Source organism: Nannospalax galili, unplaced genomic scaffold (genome assembly GCF_000622305.1).
Source record: "Nannospalax galili isolate Female #2095 unplaced genomic scaffold, S.galili_v1.0 scaffold660, whole genome shotgun sequence".
NCBI classification, from domain to species: Eukaryota; Metazoa; Chordata; class Mammalia; order Rodentia; family Spalacidae; genus Nannospalax; species Nannospalax galili.
In genome coordinates, this window is record NW_008349073.1 from 1,043,827 (window position 1) to 1,064,798 (window position 20,972).

General features: G+C 40.3%; 1 protein-coding gene across 1 annotated transcript in view; it reads right to left on the reverse strand.

Moving 5' to 3' along the window:
- Window positions 1–1,818: 1,818 nt before the first annotated feature.
- The window catches only part of Strip2 (striatin interacting protein 2), a 53,320-nt gene continuing 34,166 nt past the window's right edge, over window positions 1,819–20,972 (reverse strand). The window contains exons 19-21 of the mRNA XM_008846360.3: window positions 8,346–8,450; window positions 6,128–6,332; window positions 1,819–2,468 (exon numbers count right to left, since the gene is read on the reverse strand). Of these exons, the coding sequence (XP_008844582.1) occupies window positions 2,218–2,468; window positions 6,128–6,332; window positions 8,346–8,450 (561 nt within the window). The 3' untranslated portion in view covers window positions 1,819–2,217. The remainder of the gene's footprint in view (window positions 2,469–6,127; window positions 6,333–8,345; window positions 8,451–20,972) is intronic.

A 20,972-nucleotide genomic window follows, 5' to 3' on the forward strand; every position in this document is an offset into this window, starting at 1 on the left:
ATGCCTGGCTTCATGCAGTTGACACAACTGAATGTGATGTGGCTTTAAAACAGATTGGTGATTACTCTTTCCTTGAAAATTGTCTTTTCACTCAAATATCATCAAAATCATGGTAGCCTGACTCAGGATTAATAAAATCCTCTGAAACTATGCTCAGTAAATTATCTGATTGCCATGAAGACAGCTGTCACACTTAGATAAAATTTACAAATTATTTTATGACATTTCATCTGTTACATACTTACATTCTTTGACACCTTTCCATAGTTGGAAATCCTGCTTCCCTAAAGCACAGAGGTACTGATTAGGTTTTGGTATCATTTCTTTGGATGATGTTAGGTCTCTATCACGACCTACAAATGAGGCTGTGATTGACAGAGTAAATGAGTCAATCTTGACAAACTTTTTGGCATAAAGTGTCCTAGTGCCATCATAAAAAGATTTAGTAGTGTCTGTGGGAGTGGGCAACCATTAAAGGAAAAAATCTCAGAGGTATAAATGATATAATTGGGGAGAAGAGCTATTAAAATATTGACCAAATTAATATTTTCCTAAAGCACTTATGTTTTTAAAATATGTGATTCTGCTGTAAAAGAGAAGTAGAAAGAGGCTGATACATACCAACTCTCATTATCAATGAAGTGTACAATACTTCCAATAGAAACAGTGTTAAAAATTTTTACTTTACCTGTACTGAGTTTTTTGCCTGCATCTACATAAGTGCACCCATGTTGTACAATGCCCATGGAGGCCAGAGGAGGGCATCAGATTGCTTGGAACTGGAATTAGGGATGGTTGTTAGCTGACATGTAGGTACTGGGAACAGAACTGGGGTCCTCTGCAAGAGCTGAGCCATCTCTCCAGCCCCAGAAACAATATTGTTAAAATCTCCATATGATACTTTTGAAACTGTTAGCATTAAAAAAAAAAGGGGGGGTGGGTAAAAAAAAACAACATGGAAGAAAAAATATAAACCATGATGGTCTTGCTGTTATTTTCAATTAAAAAATAATAAGCACAAATGGGAAAATCTCAGTAAATAAAAAACCACCTCTAATCAACTTGTCATTTAAAAATGAATTGGTCACATGTGGTAACCCTTGACTGTAATCTCAGCACTCACCTGTAATCCCAGCCCTCAGAAGACAAAGGTAGGAGGATCACAAATTCAAGGCTAGCCTGATCTATGTATAAGTTTCAGGCTAGACAAGGCTACATAGCCAAACCCCATCAACATCACCACTCCTCTTCCCACCCAAAGGAATTAGACACGAAAGTAATTTTCTTTTGTGTACTTGCCATTTTAAAACTGAAGTAATTTATCTGGGTATGGTGGCACACACCTTTAATCCCAGCACTTGGAAGGTCAAGGCAGGTGGATCTCTGTGAGTTCAAGGCCAGCCTGGTCTACATAGTAAGTTCCAGGCCAGCTGGTGCTACAGGGAGACCCTGTCTCAAATAATTTAAGAAAAACATAAAACAACCTTAGAGAAGGCCTTATTGTTTCATATTAGTTATTAGTTGTGGTTCTTTTCAAATGGCAAAGCACTCAATGCCCTATATAGAATACATAGGAAATAATTTTCACACTGAATATAAATCTCTTAAGGAAAAAAACCAACCCACTATACAATATACTTTTCTATAACATGCAGTGTTTAGGAAACAGTAGATAATCATAAAGGTACAGATTTTTCAAATAATCTTAGAGCTAATGATTATTTTAAAGAGTGTCAAAATTTTAAAGGTGAAATACAAAGTTGTTTTGCCAAACTTGTGATAAATCAAAGTTTTCTCTTTATTTTATGACCATATTTGTCCCACTGCTAGAGATGAATGCCAGGAGTCAAATGCAGATGTTAATTTCCTTTCACTGTTTGGGCTAGCAAAGGCTAGCCTGGTTCTAGGCAAGATTGAAGCAGGTTTCATCAGAAGCTGTCCAGGCTGATCCACCAAGAGATTTCTAATACCAAGTAGGCACCTAGAAGAGCTCAGGACAAGTTGTTGAGTTTACTGTGACTCAGAATTCTAGCCTTGCACCATCTTCAGGCCTAATAGAATCCAGAATAGCTTTGAACTATGCTGGATACTGGACTGGATCTCCCTTTGGTATGTACTTTTAGTGCCCGGTACAAAGGTTGAATAAATGGGCAGGGCAGGCAAAGCACCACTGTTTAGAGCCAACCTCCATCTATCAGATGCTTTGTTGACAAGAGCTCAGTGATTCTGGAGCAGCTCCTCCCAACAGATAGGCTGTGAAAACACCTCTCTCTCTAGCCAGAGCTCATAGGAATAGTGGAAATCTTCAGGCAGATCCAACCTCTGCCCCAGCACACTCTGCAAGCAGTTATCCACAGGTGAAAATTCAGAGTCCTGGGGTTTGTCATAGCGTCGGCTGTTAAAAGCCTCAATGTTGGCCCTCAGGGTACATTCTTCTGCTTGGAAGTCCCACGGCCTAGCATCAATGTCTGATGTAGGAAGAATGGAAGAAAAAGATACACAGCTCATGACATCCTTTACACAGAGCATGGCCTTATGGTATCCAACAATGAAACACTCAGAATATTTTGTAAAGAGCAATGTATAAGGCATGCTGATAGGTTTTAGAAGCATACCTATATGCTGGGTGTGGTGGTATGCGCCTTTAATCCCGGAACTTGGGGGGCAGAGGCAGGTGGATCTCTATGAGATCGAGTCCATTGAGCTCCAGGTCAGCTATGGCTATTTACAAGCTAAAACACTTTTATGTTTTAAAAACTTAAAATTATTTAAATTCTAAGAATTTAAATAGCTACCTCTATTTTTTTTTTTTTTTGGTGTTTTTGAGACAGGGTCTCTCTGTAGCCCTAGCTGACCTGGAACTTACTATGTAGACCAGGCTGGCCTCAAACTCACAGAGATCCACCTGACTCTGCCTCCCAAGTGCTGACTCTATTTTATCTTAGTAGAAGTGGTATCTTGGCTTATCACATGCCAGTCATGTGCTCCCCTTATTCTTTGAACTCTTTACTGTAGCATCATCTAGAATTCAAACAGGTTAACAAATCCCAGAAAAAAACAAATCAAGGGGGTGAGGAATGGCTCAGTTCATAAAGCACTTGTCTTGCAAACATGAGGACCTAAGTTTGATCCTCAGAGCCCACATAAAAATGCTGAGTGTAGTGATATGTGCTTGTAATCCTATCACTGAGGAGGCAAACAGGCAGATGATCCCTGGGGCTCTGCTATCCCTAGTCTAGCCTAATTGGTGGGCTTCAGGCAAATGAGAGAATCTGTCTCAAAGGATGTGAAGAGCATTTGTGAGGATGACACCAGAGGTTGACCTCTGGCTTCTACCTGCATGTGCACACACATGTAGGGCACCCGCATGTACACATTCACTTGTACGTAAATGAGTAAGTACAAACACAAAAATGTTAATAATCAGCAGGTGTAGTGGTGTAAGACTTAATCCTAGCACTTGGGAGGCAGAGTCAGGCAGATCTCTGTGAGATAGAGGCCAGCTTGGTCTAAATAGTGAGTTCTAGGGGACTGGAGAGATGGCTAAGGGGTTAAGAACACTGATTGTTCTTGCAGAAGACCTGGGTTCGAATCCTAGCACCCACATGGCAGCTAACAACTGTCCATTAACTCCAGTTCCAGGGGATCCGGCAGCCTCTTCTGTTCGCGGGCACTGCAGGACACGAGTGCACTTACCTACATGCAGGCAATACACACATACACATAAAATTTAAAATAATAAATAAAAGCTGGGCGTGGTGTCACACACCTGTAGTCCTAGCACTTGGGAGGCAGAGGCAGGTGGATCTCTGTGAGTTCAAGGCCAGCCTGGTCTCTGTGAGTTCCAGGACAGCTGGGGCTACAGGGAGACCCTGCTTCAAAAAGACAAAAAATAAAATAAAATAAAATAATAAATAAAATGTTAAAAAAAAATTGGGCTGGATGGGGTGGGATATACCTTTAATCCCAGCATGTGGGAGGCAGAGGCAGGCAGATCTCTGTGATAGCAAATCCAACCTGGTCTATAGGATAGTGAGTTCCAGGTCAGCTGGGGCTACAGGGAGACCCTGTCTCAAAAAGACGCCCTCCCTCCAAAAAAAAAAGAGTTAATAATCACCTTGCCAAAGATTCTTTTTTAGAAAATATTTTTTTACTTTATTTATTTATTTATTAATGGAGACAAAAAATTATGGTCAAACCCACTACAAATACAATGAAAAGAAAAAAAAGAAAAATCCTCTCCAAAATAAAATTCTTTCAAACCAATTATTCTCAGCATAAATACTGGTAGTTTGACCAGATATTGTAACTTATGGTGTGAGGCCACATAGAGTTCCCAGTATTGCCTAAGATGCCAAAAGGTGTAAATTGAATTCACTGAGCCTTACATCTAATTTTCTTAAGCTCTAGTATCATGGAGGATAGAGGAATAAGGTAAATGACTCCATAAAGAAGTGGGCAAAAAAAAAAAAAAAATCCAGAAGGTGGTATTCTGCAGGACAACTAGTTCAGTTCTTCAATTAGCTATTGCAATGGGGATGGGGGGGAGAGGGGCATTGCTAAACAGGAATAAAGAGCATTTTGGCAGTCTGGCATGGTGGCTCATGTCTAAAATTTCAGCACTTGGGAGGCAGAGGCTGGAGGATTGCTACAAATTCGAAGCCAGCTAGGGCTACAAAGCAAAACCTTGTTTCAAAAAGCTAACAATGAAACAAAATATTATGGTACAATTAGAGAATTCTAAAAATAAATTTTGTTAATACTGACATGAAAAGATAGAGATGGTGTTAACTGAAAAGAGATGATAGGGCTGGGCGTGGTGGTGCACGCCTTTAATCCCAGCACTTGGGAGGCGGAGGCAGGTGGATCTTTGTGAGTTCAAGGCCAGCCTGGCCTACATAATGAGTTCCAGGACAGCTGGGGCTACAAGGAGACCCTGTCTCAAAAAAGACCAAAAAGAAAAAAAAAAATGATAAAGTAATAAAACATGCATAGAAAAATGTCTAAAACAATATATAATATGATGTTAACAGTGGCAATCTCTGTATGGTACAAATATGAAGTAAAGGGGGACTAATATGAGCAAGTTACAATGATATGTGTGTAAATGTCATAATAAAACCATTACTTTGTACATTAAATAAATAAAAAATTTAAAAATAAAATATCATGTAATTTTGTGTGTGCATACATGTGTGTGGAGGTGTGTGTGGAGACCAGAGATGGATGTTGAGTTTCTTTATTGCTGTTCACCTTTGACATAGAGTCTGTCACTGAATTTTCAGCTCATCAATTCTGCTAGGCAGCCCACCACTAAGCTCCAGGGATTTGCCTGTCTCTGCCTCTACAGCACTAGGGTTACAGATGCATGCTGCTGTATCTGGCTTTATATGCTGGGGATCTGAACTCATGCTTATACAGCAAGTACTTCATTCACTGCACCATTGCCCAAGCCCAGAAATATTTTTCTTATCTAAAATATATAACAGATAGGTCAGGTGTTGTGCTGCATACCTTTAATCCCAGCACTTGGGAGGCAAAGGGAAGCAGATGGATCTCTTTGAGTTCAAGGCCAGCCTGGCCTACATAATGAGTTGCAGGCTGGCCAGGGCTATATAATGAGAGCCCATCTCTAAAATTAACTAATTAATTAAAAATATGTGACAGAGCCAGGTGTGGTAGTATACACCTGTGATCCTAGCATTCGAGAAGCCCGGAGGATCAGGAGAACCAGGAGTTCAAGTTCACTGTCAGCAACATAACAAGCAAATAAATAAATAAAATAAAATATGCAATAATTCATGTTAGAGAGTAGAGAAAAATGTCTATTTAGTTTTGTTTAAAATAAATCCTGGGGGCTGGAGAGATGGCTCAGCAGTTAAGAGCACTGGCTATTCTTGCAGAAGACCTGGGGTCAATTCCCAGCAACCACATGGAGGCTAATAACTGTCCAAACTCCAGTTCCAGGGGATCCGACGCCCTCTTCTGTCCTCCTTGGGCACTGCACAACATGGGTGCACTTACACACATGCAGGCATAAAACTCATACACATAAAATAAAATAAACAAACAAAACTTTAAAAATCCTGGGTAATTCTTGGAAGTCACAAGCTCTGAGAATACTCACCATTCCCATAAGCCCAGTCATCATTCATGCGATGACGCACTTTCTGGTAAATGGCCGACATGGTCTTCATATTGCTTTTCCTCCACTGACGTCCAAGGTACTTTGTCTGTATCTTTAGTAGCTTTAAGACATAAAGCTGTAGCATGGCTTGTTTGACTTTGAGGGCCCGCTTTAAGATTGGAGCTGACTTAAACACCACCAGCATCTGCCCAATGAAAAAGGGACAGGAAATGAGAGAGGGGAGGGGTGAGGGTAGGATGGGATGGAAAGTAGTACAAAAGGTTCATTAGTATATAAAGTTTCTTGGAATTTCCAACTCAGACAGTACATATGAATCTCGCTATCCTCAGAAACCTGGGGAGTTTTCTAAGGTCCAAACTCTACTTAGAGTTAGTTAGGCTTCAAGAACATAGAAAAGCCAGGTATGGTGGCATATGCCTTTAATCCCAGCACTTAGGTAGAAGCAGATGGATCTCTATGAGTTCAAGGCCAGTCTGGATTACATAGAGAGTTTGAGGCCAGCCAGGGTTACATAATGAGACCCTGTCTTTTAAAAAAAAAATCAGGCTGGGTATGGTGGGGCATACCTTTAATCCCAGCACATGGGAGGCAGAGGCAGGCAGATCTCTGTGAGATCAAAGCCAACCTGGTCTACATAGTGAGTTCCAGGTCATCTGGGGCTACAGGGAGACCCTGTCTCAAAAAGACCAAAAAAATAGAAGAATTAAACCAGACATGGTGGCACATGCCTGTAATCCCAGTACTCAAAGGCTGAGGCAGGAGGATTATGAGCTCAAAGCCAGCCTTAGTTATATAATAAGACAAAGAATATGGAGCTGGAGAGATGGCTCAGGAGTTAATAGAACTGGCTGCTCTTGCAGAGGACCCAGGTTTGGTTCTAAGCATGCACAGTGCAGTGAACAACCATCTGTAACTCCAGTTCCAGGGGATTCAACACCCTCTTCTGACCTCCACAGACAATGCATGGCATGGGTACACTTACATACATGCAGGCAATACACTCATATTATATTTACATAAAGTAAATATAATAAAATATTTAAAAAAAATAAAGAATATGGAACTAATTCATTTAGAGTTCAAAATAATTATAAAATAAAAAGAAATTTTATTTGCCAAATATACCATTTCTACTGTTACTAGATTCTTGTGTATCTTTGGGATCCGACAGCCTCTTCTGTCCTCTGTGGGCATTGCATGACACAGGTGCACTTACTTACATGCAGGCATAACACTCATACACATAAAATAAAAATAATAAATAAAATATTTTTTAAAAATTAAAAAAAATTTATGTGTATGAGTGTTTGCCTGAATGTATGTATGTGCACCATGTGTGTGCCTGGTACCTATGGTGGCCAGAAGAGGGCGCTGGATCCCCTTGAACTGGAGTTACAGACAGTAGTCAGCTGCCATATGGATGTTGAGAACCAAATCCACATTCTCTGTAACAACAGCAAGTGCTTTTAACCTCTGAGCCATCTCTCCAGTCCCATTTTTTTAATACTTAAATTTTTAAATTAAATGCTTCTTTATCATGTGTATAGGTATGTACATGTGTGAATGTGGAGGACAACTTTCAGGATTTAGTTCTTTCCTTCCACTGTGGGTTCCAAGGATTAAACAAGTTGTCAGGCTTGCATAGCAAGCACTTTTACCAGCTGAGCCATCTCATTGCCCCTGGAGATAATTCTATCTACATATATATTACTTTTGTATTTTAGCACAAACAGCCAAATACTTGTCACACTATTCTATATGTTGCTTTTATTTAAAAATGTATCTTGAAAATTATCCCATACCACTACAGAAATGCCTCATCCTTTTTAATGGATATATCTATCATATTCTACTATAAGGACATGCTATAATTTATTTAAGCAGTTGGTATGTTAATGGACATTTAGGTTGTTTCAAATCTTTCATTATTACAAGCAATAACACAATAACTATTAGACATGCATCATTTGGATATAATCCAAATGTGGCTGACTTCCCTGTCTGAGATACCTTAAGGGTAGGTCTTTATTTAGCTCCTTGAAAAGAAATGAACTGGTGAGTAATCATCTTAGAAAAAGTGCACAGGGTTAGGAAGTGGTGAAACGTATGTGGCAGTCACTAGCTACAGGTCTTTCAAAGTGAGCAATCCACAAATACCAATGATATAAAAAATTCTGTGACTTGAAGCCCCCCTTACCATAGTCCTGGAATGCTTCCATTTGGTCAGTTTATTGAGAAGCCTCAGCAGGTTGATGCAGGAAAAGAGGTTCCTCCAGCAGAACTGGCTGTTGTCTCCAGCTTCCTGAAATAGGTAACGTGCATCATTATCTCAATTCCCATAGAAGACTGCAAGTTAAGTCCCTGTTGGTCAGTTTAGGTAAAGCGTTCCAATATGAAATGTTACATCCTTTCCTTCCTGTTCTTCATACACTGAATCTCAACTCAGAGGACATAGTATCCTTTGCCCCACCCTGAGCTGGGTTGAGTATGGAGCTCAGTAGTAGAGTGCTTGCCAAACTTAAGCGAAGCAATAAGTCTGAGTCCCAGCCAAAGCAAAGCAAAACTAAACAAAAACAACCAGAAAACACACTCAGTTAACAGTCCTGTAAGACTCTTTACCTAGCAAGTATTGGTTAGAAAAGTGATACATGAATACAGGAACTTGATTCCGTAAATTTTCTTGTATTGCTTATCACTTAGAAAAGAGATGATAAAATTTTACCCCCATATACTTTGCACTTACATAAACAATGTTTGTAATTGCTAGGAGTTTGGTCTCATTCTAGATTTTTAACTATGTTGGGTAGATCTGATGTTATAGATGAATTTAAAATCAACCCTCACTATCTTTATCAAATTATAGTCATGCTTAATTCTTCAGCAGTGTTTTGTTAGTGCTATCAATTTGACAGGATCTGGAATCAAACAAGCCTTCAGGTATACTTGTGAGGGATTATTTAGCTTTCTTAATATTTAAAATTTACGATTATGGTCTATGGGGGGGCACAGACATGCCATGGGTGGGCATGCAGAGGTCAGAGGACAACTTTGTTGAGTTGGTTCTCTCCTTCCACTCAAGATCAAATTCAGATTGTCAAGTATGCCACCTCCCTGGTCCATGGGTTATCTTGATTGGGTTAGTTGAGTGGGAAGATCTACCCTAATAATACGTACCATCCCTGGGTTGGGTTCTGGACTGCAAAAAAGGAGAAAACTAAACATAAGTATTCATAACCCTCTGTTTCCAGACTGTGATTCATTAGGACCAGCTGCCTCAAGTTCCTGCTGCTATGCCTTCCCTGCAGTGATGGGACTGGGAGCCAAAATAAACCCTTCCTAAGTTGCAGTTGTCAGGATATTATTTTTATTATGTATGAGTGCTTTGCCTGCATGTATGCAATGCACACAAAAGCCAGAAGAGGGCATCAGATCTTCTAGAACTGGAGTTACAGCTGACTGTTAACCACCATGTGGGTGCTGGGAACTGAACCAGGGTCCTCTGCAAGAGCAGCCAGTGCTGGTAACCCCTGAGTCATCTTTCTAGCCCCTGTTAGGGTATTTCTTTTTAAATCATAGCAACAGGAAAAGTAACTAATAGAGAAGGAAAAAAGAGCAGATGGTCCACTCTAATCCAGGTACGTTTGTGTTTACTTTATTATTTATTAGTGTATGTATGTGTGAGCAGTGTACATGGAGGTCAGAGGACAACTCCATTGAGGTGGTTCTCTCCTGTCTTTATGAGGGCCCCAGGGATCAAATGTCAAGTATTTTCACCCTATGAGCCCATCTTGCCGGGCCCTTTTTTTTTTTTTTTTTTTTGTCTTTTTGAAGCAGGGTCTCCCTGTAGCCCCAGCTGTCCTGGAACTCATTATGTAGATCAAGCTGGCCTTGAACTCACAGAGATCCGTCTGCCTCTGCCTCCCAAGTGCTGGGACTACAGGCGTGCGCCACCACGCCCAGCTCTACCAGGCCCTTTTTTATGTTTCTTTTTTCAAAAGTTTTTATTTGTATGTGTGTGTGTGTGTGTGTGTGTGTGTGTGTGTGTGTGTTGTAATGCACTTGCAGAGGCCAGAAGAGGAAGTCAGGTCCCCTGGAGCTGGAGTTACAGGCTGTTGTGAACCACCAGACATGGGTACTGGGAACAGAGCTCTGGTTCTTTGGGAGAGCAGCAAGCTTTTTTCATTGCTGAGCCATCTCTCTAGCCCTTTTATATGTTTCTTTATATATATACATATATACACACATATATATATATAATATTCTCTTAAGAGTTCATTATAAACCAGTTCCATAAGTCACAGAAAATGAAAGGACTATGTACAGCCTTTCTGGGAACAGGTAAGGAGCTGCAGAGGGCCAAGATGAGTCTAAGGCCTTGGAGGGCACATTCCCAGGGGAGGGGACTGCATCTCTTACATATTTCTTGAAAGCTTATTGTACCTAACCAGCGACAACAGATTATATCAGATTAGAAATAGGTATCTACTCATAGAAACATTTTCTTCAGGAGGAAAAATAACACTTCTTATAGGATTTGGAAATAAAAAAAAATATATATATATATATATCATCAGAAACTAAATCACTGGACAGGTTGGTCAAATGAACACCTTAGAAATTCTTACATTTATAATGTGACAAGAGAATAAAGGAGCAGGAGGCATATCAAATTTCATTATCTGGCGAGTACAGAATTACCTCCTTCCCTTCCAAATTAATTTGAAGCAAGCATGAAAGCTATCTATCAAATAAAGAATGGACATCCAAGAGTTTTGAGTGAATTAGGCTCTCCTGATATCCAATATCAAGCATCAGAGAGTTTCTGAAAACTTTAGAAATATTACTTAGAAATAATATTCTCCTTCCTACAGTAAATGCTCAACACTGTACTTCGAACTAGTCCCAATAAAACTCTGCTGTTTCTCAGAGAAGCTTCCACAGGAATTTCTACCCTAGGGTATCAGGTCTGGCTTGCCTAAAACAGGTTAGGTTTTACATCCTATTTGGTTAAGAGAGACAGACTTAAGAAAATTAGGGGTGGTGGTATTTTTTTTTTTTTTTTTTTTGGTCTTTTTAAGACAGGGTCTCCCTGTAGCCCTAGTTGGCCTGGATTCACTATGAAGATCAGGCTGGCCTCGAACTCACAGAGATCTGCCTGCCTCTGCCTCCTGAGTGCTGGGATTAAAGGCGGGCGCCACCACGCCCAGCAAGGGGTGGTGTTTTTGAGACAAAGTCTTACTATAGCACTCAGGCAGTGGAACACAAAACATGGGATAGATACAATCACCATGACCTTTCTTTATCCTGATTTTCATTATGGCAGAGGCATAAAAAGCCTTGCATTCTACAGCACTTCAAAGAATAATATGACAGTGGTGGAAGTTTGGCTGTTGGAAGCAGCACTAGACTAGGTAGGTACCAGAATCCCTGCATTATGGTTTTAGTCCTGAGTATATATGCAAATCCTTTTCCTTCTGGTTCCTATACGAGGTTGGATTAGATGATCATTAAGATTTCTTCATGGTGCAGGGATATAGTTGAGTGGTTAGAGCACTTGCTTAATATCCATCAGACTCTGGGTTGAATTCCCAACACTACCCATCCCCCAAAATATGTTTAGCTCTCTTCTATAATCTTTGATTTACTTGAACTCTGTCCTATTTCCTGTCTTTTTTTTAAAGACAAGGTCTCCCTGTAGCCCAGCTGCCTGAACTCACTATATAAGCCAGGCTGGCCTTGATTGCACAGAGATCTACCTGCCTCTGTCTCCCCAGTGCTGGGATTAAAGGTGTGTGTCACCACACCCACCTGTCCTAGTTACTTTCTATTACTGTGTTAAAACACTGACCAAAAGCAACTTGGGGAGAAAAGGATTTATTTGGCTTACAACCCACAGTGTATTATCAAGAGAAGATGAGGCAGGAACTCAAGGCAGGAACCTGGAGGCAGCAGCTGAAGCACAGACTATGTAGGAATGCTGCTTACCGACTTGCTCCTCCAGTCTGTGCCCAGTCTGCTTTCTTATACAATTCTGAACCACCTGCCCACAGGTGGCACTACCCGTAGTGGGCTGAACCCTCCCATGTCACTCAACAATCAAGAAAATACCTCATAGATAAACCCATAGACTAATCCAATAGAGAAAATTCCCGAAATGAGGTTCCCTCTTCCCAGGTACATATCAAGTTGACAACTGAAGCTGTCCAGCACACTCTGAAAAGAAACTGCCTCATTCTTTTTTTTTCTTTTTTGCAACAAAGTTTCATGTATTCCCAGGCTGACCTGGAACTTGAACTTGGTTTGTAGCCAAGGATGACCTTAAATTCTCTCTCTCTTTTTTTTTTTTTGTCTTTTTGAGACAGGGTCTCCCTGTAACCTCAGCTTTCCTGGAATTCACTATGTAGACCAATCTGGCCTTGAACTCACAGAGATCCGCTTGCCTCTGCCTCCCAAGTGCTGGGATTAAAGGCATGCGCCACCAGGCCTGGCTGTCTCTCATTCTTTTTAAAGGTTATACAATATTCTACTCCAAGAATATAACGCCCTTTAACCAGTTGGTCCTGTGTTCATATACACTTAGGCTGCTTTTTCATTATTACAAGTAATGAGGCACTGGATAAAACCAGATGCCTCATCTGGGATATGTAACTGTAATCCAAACAAAATTTATAACTTCTCTGCCAGAGTGGGCTGCAACTGAAAAGACAAGAACTACTGAATAATCAGGGGAAGTTTTTTTGTTCTGTTTTTTTAAGATAAGGTCTCCCTGTAGTTCCAACTAGTGTAAGTAGACCAGGCTGGCCTTGATCTCACAGAGATCCACCTGCCCCTGCCTCCCAAGTGCTGGGATTAAAGATGTGTATCATCACACTTGGCTTTCAAGTGAAGTTTTAAAGGCAGAGTTTTGAATGAGGGTAAGCTGAGTGTGGCTATCTTTTTCTTCACAGCTCAGTTTGAAGAGTCCCAGGACAGGCCCCAATTCCCTCCCTTTAGATACTGTCAGCTACCCAACTAAAACTACATCTCACCCGATACCAGATCCTGCCTAGAGCGGGCAGGGAAATCACACACACTGGCCAGCAATGCTCTCAGCAGGGGCCAGTCTACAGAGTTCTGATTTTGTCACAAAGCAAATTCGACATGAAGTACGGCTTCAATTTCTGCCTTGTTTCAACAGCTGAACCATTTTCATAGCAGGTCTTCAGTTCCCCAGGTACCTTTTCAGATTTGCCATACTTTGTGTTCTTTTCTCTTTATGCTTATTTCCACTTAAGACACATCTTATATTTAAACATGATATAACTTCCATGTGAAAATGTATTTTGTGACTAGCAGCACATGGTTATATTTTATCTATCTATCTATCTATCTATCTATCTATCTATCTATCTATCTATCATTTATTTTTGGTCTTTGCAGGGTCTCCCTGTAACCCCAGCTGTCCTAGAACTTGCTATGTAGACCAGGCTGGCCTTGAACTCACAGAGATCCTCCTGCCTCTGCCTCCCAAGTGCTGGGACTACAGGCGTGTGCCACCACACCCTGCTCTGGGTTATATTTTTTAAAAGATTTTATTTGGGCTAGAGAGATGGCTCAGTAGATAAGATCACTGGGTGCTCTTGTAGAAGACCTGGGTTCAAATCCCAACACCCACATGGTGGCTAGCAACTGCCTTAACTCCAGTACCAGGGAATCCAATGCTCTCTTTGGTCCTCCTTGGGCACTGTACAACATGGGTGCACTTACACACATGCAGGCAATATATTTGTACACATTAAATAAAAATAAATTTTATTTTTATGTATATGAATGTTTTGCCTGTACTTATGTGTAGGCAATGCCCATGATGACCAGGAGAGGGTGTTGGATCCCCTGGAACTGGAGTTATGGACAACTGTCAGCTGCCATGTGGGTGCTGGGATTTGAACCCAGGTCTTCTGCAAGAATAGCCAGTGTTCTTAACTGCTGAGCCATCTCTCCAGCCCCCTTTTGGAACATCTTTAAGGCAACACGAGACTAAAAATCTGTTCATAGCCCAGCTAAGTGAGCCGAACCAAATAAAAAACCCAGGCTATGCCAATTATCTAGATAATTAACTCAGATGACTAAGGGAAGAACAGAATTTTTTTTCAGACTGAGGTAACAGTTTGGTTAGACTCTGAGAATTGGATGGATTCAGGTGTTCTGGTCCAATTCTGCCATCCACAGAAGCAAAAACTAAGGCCTAGAGAATGAAAGGGCTTACAGAGTAACATCATACCTAAATGTGACCCCAGCCATGATAAATGCCAAATTTCCATTTGAATTTCAAGTCTGATCACTGTTCCCTGTCTAGTTGTTTTGTAATGCTAAACACAGGGAAAATAAATCTGGTGAGACATCTTTATTGATTCCCTTCTTTCTGAAAGTCTTGAAGACCACCCAAAGGTAGGGAAGCCCCTTGGTAGGTCTTACTATAATTCTTCAAATCAGCAGAAGGTAACTGTCTCCAGAAAAACAAGAATAAGAAGAAACAATGAGGTTCCCTGCTTTAAAGCTGAGCACCCCACCAAGCTCAATGTATGGTCAGACAGAGCCTCTAAGGAAGAGCTTCTAGGTGTGAAATCTGCTATATCTCAAACCCTGTCACAGCTTCCTACAGTCCTTCAGTGATGATTCTTTTTTTTTTAATTAAAAAAATTTTATTTATGTGTATGAGTGTATTGCCTGCATGTAGGTAAGTGCACCCATGTCGTGAAATGCCCTTGGAGGTCAGAAGAGGCTGTTGGATCCCCTGGAACTGGAGATGCAGGCAGTTGTTAGCTGCCATGTGGGTGCTGAGATTTGAACCCAGGTCTTCCGTAAGAACAACCAGTGTTCTTAACCACTGAGCCATCTTTCCAGCCCCCTCAGTGATGATTCTTACTTTCAGATTGCAAACCAGCTCTGCACTGAGAAGCTAGTTATTAATACTAACTTGGTGTTATATAAAGAATTTAGAAGTTTATAGTCTAAGGCAAGTCTAATACCCATCCAAGGATCCTTTTATTGATGAAATTTCCGTAGTCAAATAGAGAACTGCTCAAGACCTAGCACCAAGGGGCAAGGCCAGGTCTATCATCCTATTTGCTATTCTTTTCCTCTGTGCTTTGGGTTTTCTATGCCAACTCCATCCCACATTTACTAGAAACTAAATTTTCTAAAAAAATTTTTTTTAATAGGTAGGCCTTAATACTTAATGACTGCAAATTCACAAAAATCTATTTTTTGGTAAATAATTCTTTTCATCATTTTATTATGGCTCATATAACTGAAAATAAAAGCCATATTTTAGATTTTCTTTTCCCACATCATTACAGAATAATTCCCTTACCATACGGGTTTTTGACAAGTTGCCGCTGAATGAAGGACTTAGACCTAGATATCACAAAGAAGAAATGGTTCTCAAGTGCAGTGAGTGGGTAAGAAAGAGACTTTCAGGGTCATCTAGGGTACTTTAGCAAGCTACATGTGACTTGGAAAAGTGACTTGGGCATAGAGTTTGAAAATCACTCCAGAGATTCTAATCTTAAGAATCCATTAGAGAAGTAGTGACCACGAGGAAAAATGATAAAATACTTGAAAAGTTGTTTTTTTTTTGTCTTTTTGAGACAGGGTCTCCCTGTAGCCCGAGCTGGCCTGGACCTTGCAATATAGACCAAGCTGGCCTTGAACTCACAGAGATTTGCCTGCCTCTGCCTCCCAAGTGCTGGGATTAAAGGCGTGTGCTACCATGCATGGCTTAAAAAGTTTTTATCCATGGTCCTTCCTTTGTATAAATACTCATAGAAAATGGATATAAACTTACAGTATATTCACATTAGATATGTGCTACAGAAACAATGCTAAAAGCATCACTTGTTTGAAATAGTGACAATTCTGTCTCCTCAGTGCTGGGATTACAGGTCTGTACTATGATGCCTGACAAACAAAAACTTTATTTTAAATACTTTTACATTTATTTTACTTGTGTGTAGGCAGGCATACATATGGAGGGCAGAAGACAATTTGAGGAAGTCAATCCTCTTCTTCCACCATATGGATTCTGGGAATTAAACTCAGGTTGTCAGGCTAGGCAGAAAATGCCCTTACTTATTGAGCTATCTTGACCCCAAAAGCCAGGTGTGGTGGCGCATGCCTTTATTCCCAGCACTCAGGAGGCAGAGGCAGGCAGATCTCTGTGAGTTTGAGGCCAGCCTGGTCTACGAGTTCCAGGCCAGCTGGGACTCCAGGTAAACCCTGTCTCGAAAAAGAAAAAAAAAAAAAGATTAGAAATGACTGGTTAAAATAAAAAATAATAAAATATTTTAAAAATAAATAAATAAATAATTGGTTAAAATATCTGAAAGAAATTGTACATACCTTGATATTTGAACACAATATTAACATTCTAAAACTAAGAAATATTCTGGGATGTCTGGAAATATATGGATTAGTAAATTGTAAAAACTAAATGTAATAACTGGTGAGAGGATATGGCATATTTTTAAGTGATATGTATTTTGTCTTTCTCAACAGAAATCAAGTTAAAATTTGAACAGTTTTCTAATGATCTACTTTTAAAAATTAAAAGTGTAAATTTTACTGCCTAGGTCTAAAAGGAAATGCCAAACATTTCTTTGCAAATGACTAGTCATGCAAATTCTGATCGACTGCTAACTCTCCATGGCCCTTGAAAAGACTGGCTATGCTTCTAACTGTTTCTTCATCACCGAGAGGGGACAATGGCCCAGATATTTCTGGGTGCTCCTGAGTTCATAAATACCATGTTCTCCTTATTCCTTCATCATCAGTCTGCGTGTGAGCTGCATGAACACTCACTCACATTATTCAAAATATGCTGTGCAGGTTAAGACTGTCAACTTGACAGGGTACAGAATCACCCTGGAGACAAGCCCCTAGGATGATCTAGATTTGGGTATGTCTGTGAGAGATTATCAAGGCTAAGTTAACTGAAGCGGGAAGATCGCTCTGAAGTGGGTAGTATCATTCCATGGGTGAAGTCCTAGACTGAAGAAAAAAGGAGAAAGCATTCATCTCTAGCATCACTAGGATTCATCTCCTTGCTTCCTATGATGCAATGTGACCAGCTGCCTCCAGTTCCTGTCACCATGACTTCTCTGCCATGAAGGACTGTACCCTGAACTGTGAGCCCAAGTAAACCCTTCTTTCCCTAAGTTCCTTGTTAGGTTTGTTTGTAATGAGACAAGTAATTAATACACATGCCCCCCTTTTGTATGTTGTGCTGCCATAATTAATCATGGGGATGGATAAGCACATGGAGCTTTAAGTTAGCTCTGCAGCAGTGACAACAGGCTTACATGAAAATTTTCACGTTTGTTTATCCAAATTTCTGTAAAAAAGAGGAGGATAGCCCTAGTCATGGAGACACGTTACTACAATCATACACCTGGGAGGAAGAGAAAGGTAGATCTCAGGTTTGAGGGCAGCCTGGGCTCCTGGCAAGTTCTAGATGAGCCTTGTCTACACAGTAAGACCCTGTATCAATAACAAACATATAAGAAACGAGAAAGGACAGGAAAGTAACATGAAACGAGAAAGGACAGGAAAGTAACATGACACAATCTGTATTTCTCTTTGGAACTAATAGGCCTACAAAGAAAACAGGACTGCAACCTTGCCCTCATTCTACTACACTCTAAAGCAGTGGACAGTAGCATCACCTTATATACACTATGTTTTTTTTTTTTTTTTTGGTCTTTTTGAGACAGGGTCTCCCTGTAGCCCCAGCTGTCCTGGAACTCACTATGTAGCCCAGGTTGGCCTTGAACTCACAGAGATCCACCTGTCTCTAACCTCCCAAGTGCTGGGATTAAAGGCGTGCACTACCATGCCCGGCTATACTATGTTTTATACTACTGCTCCAAACAACCACTCAGATGTTAAGCATTAACATGGCAGGGCCATACTCACTGCCTTCTCCATCAGCTGTCTATCACAACTGCATGTGTACCATCTTTCAATTGTTTGTAATTTAATTTTGTTCTAGTTTAGTGGACTGAATTTGAATAGAGACTTTGTAGATACAGATTTTTTTTTTTTTTTTTGGTCTTTTTGAGGCAGGGTCTCCCTGTAGCCCCAGCTGACCTGGAACTCATTATGTAGACAGGCTGGCCTCGAACTCACAGAGATCGCCTGCCTCTGCCTCCCAAATGCTGGGATTAAAGGCAGGAGCCATCACGCCTGGCTAGATCCAGAATTTTTAAGCCTTCCTATGACAGGTGGGTGGGAAAATTTCTCAGTATAGTGATGAGGAAGGCCTATTCTAAAGCTGTTTAGGAAGAATTCAGAAAATAATATGGGATTAATATAGCATTAATTTTTTTTTTCTGTTTCGAATGAAACGGAACTGAATTTAGTTCAAATTCAGAAAACAGAAAAATATGAACCAAGTCAACCTTTGCATAGAAGCTCTATTTCTGGGAATCTATCTTAAGGAAATGATCAGAGGAGGGGTGAAAGTATTTTTTTGGAGTTATGTACTGAGATAAACGTCCAATATTGGAAGGTAATCTTCATTTACTTATTTATTTTGAGGAAAGGGCTCATATATCCCAGAATGGCCTTGAACTCACTATGTAGCCAAGGATGACCTTGAACTTCTGATCATCCTCCCTCCACCCCCTGAATACTGGGTGTATTAGAGGTGCATACAAGTTTACGAAATGCTGGGGATCAAACCCAGGGCTTCGTGCATACTAGGTAATAATTCTACCGAGTATATTCCTAGCCCTTAATTTTTTTTTGACAGAAAGTCTCTACATACCCCAGGCTGGCCTCAAACCAGCATTCTTCCTGCCTCAGACTCAGGAGTACTAGGATTACCCAATGCCTGACAGAAGAGAATCTTATTATTTAATGGGGCTAATAGGATGGCTCAGTGGGTTAAGGTACTGCCACCAAGTCTGACAACTGAGTTTAATCCTTATGACCCACATGGTGGAAAGAGAGAACTGACTTCTGAAAACTGTCCTCTTACCTCCATATATGTATAAATAAAATTAAAATGTAATTAAAAATTAAAATATTAAGTATAGAGTCAGGTATAGGTGGTACATGGCTATAATCCTATCACACAGGAGGTTAAACCAGGATTACTCAAATTCAAGGCAATCAAGGCTATATAGTAAATTCTAGGCCAGCATGATCTGCAGTGTGAAACTTTCTATCAAAAAACAAAAAAACCAGGCTTGGTGGCCATGCCTTTAACCCCAAGTAGTCCGGAGGCGGAGGCGGAGGCAGAGGCAGAGGCAGAGGCAGAGGCAGGCAGATCTCTGTGAATTCTAGGCCAGCCTGGTCTACATAGTGAGTTCCAGGCAGACTGGGGCCACAGGAAGACCCTGTTTCAAAAAGACCAAAAACAAAACAAAAAAAAGTAAATAAAAAGCTAAGTAGTGGAAGGCTGGACATGGCACATTTTGTAATCCTAGTACTTATAAGGTTGAGGCATGAGAATTCCAAGTTCAAGACCAACCCAGGCTATAGAGTGAGTTTGAGGCTAAGCTAGGCTGTATAAAGAGACCCTATCTCAAATACAAGGAAAAAAAAATTGAGTAGTAGAATATCATGTGTAGTGTTACTAATTATATCCTCAAAAATGGTTAAGGGGGCTGAGCTCGGTGGTAGAGTACGTCCTTAGCATGCACTTGGGACTCAAAAAGAAGCTGTTTAATAAAATCATATTGTGAACACATAAATTTTACTATGTTGCATGAAACATATAAATATATATTCTTTAGTGTTTCCATATAAATGATTATGTATACACCAATTGCAGCAAAATATAAACAATGTTTGTATGTATGTGACAGAGTATTTTAATTTTCTTCCCCATACATTTCTGCTTCTCAAGTCAAAAGTTGACTTAATTTGTAATCAGGAAAAAAGCTTGAAGTTATTTAAAGTAAGTAACATATACCAAAGGCAGTATGTTTCCTGCGTTTGCAATGTGGTGAGCCTAAATAAAAGAGGTAAATATTACTTTCATAAACAGTAGCTTTTTCTGGATAGCATTTATTTTAGGTGACAAATCAGTATACAGAGGACCTGTGTGGAGTAAACCTTCTAGGTACTGAAATCCATGACTGGGCCTGAGAAGCACTTACAGTTCAAGAAAAAGTCTGTGCTTACTAAACAAAGCCACCAGGTGCCAGTGTTGTTTCAGAGAAAGAACTAAAATACCTACTATGACTCTTAATGAACAAGATGCATTTTGCCCCTTTTAATAATAAAGTCATAATAGAAGGCATAACCATATAAATAATTATGCTGATATCCTTCAAGTTCAATTAGAAATGATATGAAAGCACAGTTCTCAGTAATTCCTATGTATGAACCAGTGGAATTGGAATGGAGATGAGACATACATTATTATCAAGCAATAGATTCAGGGGCAGGCAAAATGGCTCAGTGGGTAAAGGTACTTGCTACTAAACCTGATGACCTAAGTTCAATCCCTAGGACCTCTATGGTGAAAGGAGAGAACCAACTACTGCAAGTTGTCATCTGACCTCCACACTTGTGCCCACATACAAAATAGATAAATGTAGTAAGACTTTAAAAAAAGTAAAAGTGGGCTGGAGAAATGGCTCAAGGGTTAAGAACACTGGTTGTTCTTGCAGAAGACCTGGGTTCGAATCCCAGCACCCACATGGCAGCTAACAACTGTCTGTAACTCCAGTCCCAGGGGATCCAACAGCCTCTTCTGACCTCCTTGGGCATTGCATGACATGGGTGCACTTACCTACAGGCAGGCAATACATGCATACTCATAAAATAATAATAA